Source organism: Atta colombica, unplaced genomic scaffold (genome assembly GCF_001594045.1).
Source record: "Atta colombica isolate Treedump-2 unplaced genomic scaffold, Acol1.0 scaffold102, whole genome shotgun sequence".
In the NCBI taxonomy this organism is placed as follows: domain Eukaryota; kingdom Metazoa; phylum Arthropoda; class Insecta; order Hymenoptera; family Formicidae; genus Atta; species Atta colombica.
In genome coordinates this window covers 1,547,905-1,551,618 of record NW_017259187.1, presented here as the reverse complement: position 1 = coordinate 1,551,618, position 3,714 = coordinate 1,547,905, and the positions used below count along the sequence as shown (strand labels likewise).

Genomic DNA, 3,714 nt, shown 5'->3' with positions numbered 1-3,714 from the left:
ATCTCTGTGATACCGCGTAAATACTACAAAGAAATTTTATGCGTTGTAGAAAGTAGTTATTGTGATAGAAATACGATCGTATAATAAACTGACGAGACACATCGTACGTTTTTACAATTGCAATCAAAATGTAGTAAATCAATAAAATTGTAATAATTGTATATTTATGCAATACATGATTTAGTTTTTACAACGATCATTTAACTAATATAATCAAGAAACAATACATAATTTTTCTTAAAGAAATAAATATTAATTAATAAAAAATAATAATTAAAGGGAAGGGGTATGTAAATTTTTATACATACATTTTTTTTGTACTTTGATATTATTGTAATTTGTTGTTTGGCAATGTTATATTAAAATTGTAAATTTCCTCGTTCCTCAAAAAAATAATCAGTTCTATGCTCCAACAAGATATTTTACTTATAATTTAAATCCTGAATGAATAGCAACTATACCAAACGTTAAATTTTGATAGGTCACATTTCTAAATCCTGCGAATTCAATCATATTCTGAAAATATAATGGAGAACATGAAAAGCAAATATAACAAAAAATCGGGAAAATATAGTATAATAAAAAGGAAGCTGCGCGCGCGCGCGCGCGCGCGCGCGCGTGTGTGTGTGTGTGTGTGTGTGTGCGTGCGTAAATTACAATAAAGAATAATAATATCAAGGAGTTTTCAAAAAACCTTAATATCATTATTGCAGTTTATGTATAAGAAATAATAAAATGGATATTTAAAAAAATGCATTTTTTACCTTGAAATCTTCTTGTTTTGGAAACTTTCTTATGCTTTCTATAAGATACTGATAAGGTTTCCACTTTCCCACAATCAGTTTCCCCATTACAGGTATTATTTGAAAGGAATATTGATCATATAACCTAAAACAGATAATAAATGAAATTTTGCTATAAGTTATATGTATATCATCTTTTTATAAGTTTTTTATTATTTTAGCATATACCATTGTAAAGGTTTATTATCAATGTGACTAAATTCTAGACATAAAAATCTTCCTCCTGGCTGTAATACTCTGTATGCCTCAGACAATACCTGTGACATAAAAATTAACAAATAAATTCAATTAATTATATTTAATATAAATTTAATATTCAAATATACTTATAAATTTTAGTTTAAAATGCGAAATAGATATTATGTGTAATGAGTAGAGATTAATAAATGTAAATTCTGTATAATGTACTTTGAATATATTTCAGTATTTTTACACAAATAAAACTTTTCTGTTCCTGCATTAGACTATACTAGAAATCTCATTCTTGCTTTCGACAAATATTAAACATATACCTATCTCATTTTAATTCCAATAGTGTATACTAGTTCAACCATAGAAAACAGATCTTAATTGATTAAGTAAATCAATATTGTACCTTATCGATATGTGTTACATTCCTTATTCCAAATGCTATGGTATAGGCAGAGAAAGAATCATCTGCAAAGGAAAGCTTTTCTGCATCTTCTTGCTTCCACGTAATATCATAATTACTGTCCCCTGATAAACTTAGCTCACTTGCTCGGTTTTGCCCAACGTCTAACATATGTTGATTTATGTCACATACAGTTACATGACTACGTACATTATGTGGATTTGGCGTATTCCTCAGAAAATTAATATACCGAAATGTAATGTCGCCTGTGCCACCAGCAGAATCCAAAAGATGGGTACCATGAGTAGGTCCTAATTCCTGTACCAAAATATCTTTCCAGATGCGATGGATACCCATACTCATTACATCATTCATTATGTCATAAGAATTGGCAACATTTTCAAATATGGTGTATACTGCAAGAAATATTTTTGAATCAACTTTGACTGCACATCCAATCATTCAAGAAGCTACAATAATTATAAAATTATATATAGTAATTCTCAAGAAGTTATAACTGTTGCTATTAATATTGTCTAACTCATTGCGGCAACTATTAGTATTCCATATAATAAAAAAGAGACAAACATTCGACAAAAATAATAAAATTTTCACCTTCCCGTGCTTTCTGATTCTCTTTAATCGTTTGGAAACCAAAGTGTGTTGTTCTTTCATTATCCTCTGAAGATGTGTTTGCTGTTTTCGAATAACCACGTATAGTTATAACAGTTCTTAAATATCTATCTAGTATTCGACTTTTTTTAATGATATTCAAGCAAAGATTTTTATAGGCCATCGTACCATGCCTGCAAGACAATTAAAAAAAAACTATCCATAAACAGTACCATATAACTTGACACTACACTCGCATGAGTCGTACACTTACTTCACTTGCACTTCCTGCACTCGAGATTATTTCTTTTTCTTCCTTCAAGGTTGCAGAATGATAGAGAATATATATCCATCTCATTCAGGTATAGTATAATAGTGTTGCAAAGTGCAAAAGTACAACGAATAAGTCTAACAGTCAACACATGCTATCAAATACATAAATAAATTAATAGATAAATAAAATTAGAATATATATGTATTATATGTATTATATGTATTGTTATGAATAGACTTGTGTATGTGCAGTTGTTGAATAGATAACATTTCAAGTCTCAAAATTTTTTTTATTTTGCAACTAATCACGTGACACATATTTTTGCTGAACAGCATCTGTTAGTTGCTGTCGATAGAGATAACAATTATGCAATTCAGTAGCATAATAGAATTGCTGCATCTGATAAATTAGTTTCATCTGTTCTGCCGAATATCTAGAGCGTTTTGTCCAGTCATATCTAATCTAGCACATTCCTAGCTGTCTTTAGGAAACCATTTGCCACAGCAACTATCGATATTTTCGAGAATGGGCTACCTGGGGTTACTGATTCTGCGCTCTACTTTATCCCACTGTAAGCGAAAAGCGATGGTTCACGATTATGGTGCGTATTCCACCGTTTTCATTTAAATTTGCAATTACAATTCGTTTTAATAACGTGTTTTAGTATTTGTACTTTTCATGTCGCTTGTATGTATGGTTAAAAAACAGAAATTGATCAGAATTATCATCTTTACGTTACGTGCTAATTTTTATGAAATTTTTGAGTGTAAGGGAACATGTTTCTAAAGACTGTTATAAAAGTTTGTGATTATAATTATATGTTCTTTACAACACTTTACTGCAATGTCATCACTTTAGAAACATTAAATTTTGTGTATTCAATATTTGTTATATATAAGTATATTCATAAATATATTTGTGCATTCACATGTGTGATTTTAAGCACAATTGCAGATTGATTTTAATATTTTAGGTTGGAGACTATTTATTTTCTCTTTATATGATTTTTCTTAGACATTTTATTTCAAGAAATATATATTTTTATTACAGGACAATTTGAAATGAAATTTTTCCCAAGTGTATTTATACTTTATATATTTTTCTATAGAAAGCATCTTATTTTTCAGATTTAAAATCGGTGACAGGAATTTCCATTCGAAAGTAAACTAGCAAGTATTTTAAACAATTATCGGCTTATTTTTATGAAAAAAGTATGCTGTTAACATTTCTTTACATGATAGCCACCATCATGCAAGCACGCAGGATATCATTTCTGAAAGCACATTTAAATACCATCTTTAAGGAAAGCAAGAATCATCCTTCTATTTCACTTAAGATTAAGTCACTTCGACATCTAAATAAAGGTAATTGTAAAAATAATTTGTGTATATACACATATATTATAAATTTTATGACATAACTAACAAATAATA

General features: G+C 28.8%; 2 protein-coding genes across 5 annotated transcripts in view; one reads left to right on the top strand and one right to left on the bottom strand.

Moving 5' to 3' along the window:
• Positions 1 to 380: 380 nt before the first annotated feature.
• Positions 381 to 2,354, bottom strand: LOC108688074 (2-methoxy-6-polyprenyl-1,4-benzoquinol methylase, mitochondrial). Its single transcript, XM_018194173.1, has 6 exons — positions 2,282 to 2,354; positions 2,011 to 2,201; positions 1,399 to 1,811; positions 972 to 1,060; positions 765 to 888; positions 381 to 516 (listed from the first exon to the last, which is right to left on the bottom strand). Exons 2-6 carry the CDS (start codon positions 2,189 to 2,191, stop codon positions 427 to 429), a joined length of 897 nt encoding a protein of 298 aa, XP_018049662.1. The 5' UTR covers positions 2,192 to 2,201; positions 2,282 to 2,354; the 3' UTR covers positions 381 to 426.
• The window catches only part of LOC108688049 (biotin--protein ligase), a 6,157-nt gene continuing 4,786 nt past the window's right edge, over positions 2,344 to 3,714 (top strand). Inside the window, exons 1-3 of one of the 4 annotated variants that reach the window (XM_018194135.1) lie at positions 2,344 to 2,369; positions 2,759 to 2,882; positions 3,409 to 3,645. In XM_018194135.1, the coding sequence (XP_018049624.1) occupies positions 3,495 to 3,645 (151 nt within the window). In that variant the 5' untranslated portion in view covers positions 2,344 to 2,369; positions 2,759 to 2,882; positions 3,409 to 3,494. Of the gene's footprint in view, positions 2,370 to 2,578; positions 2,883 to 3,408; positions 3,646 to 3,714 lie in introns of those variants that run through there. The other 3 variants (XM_018194153.1, XM_018194146.1, XM_018194161.1) reach the window with 3 other exon arrangements.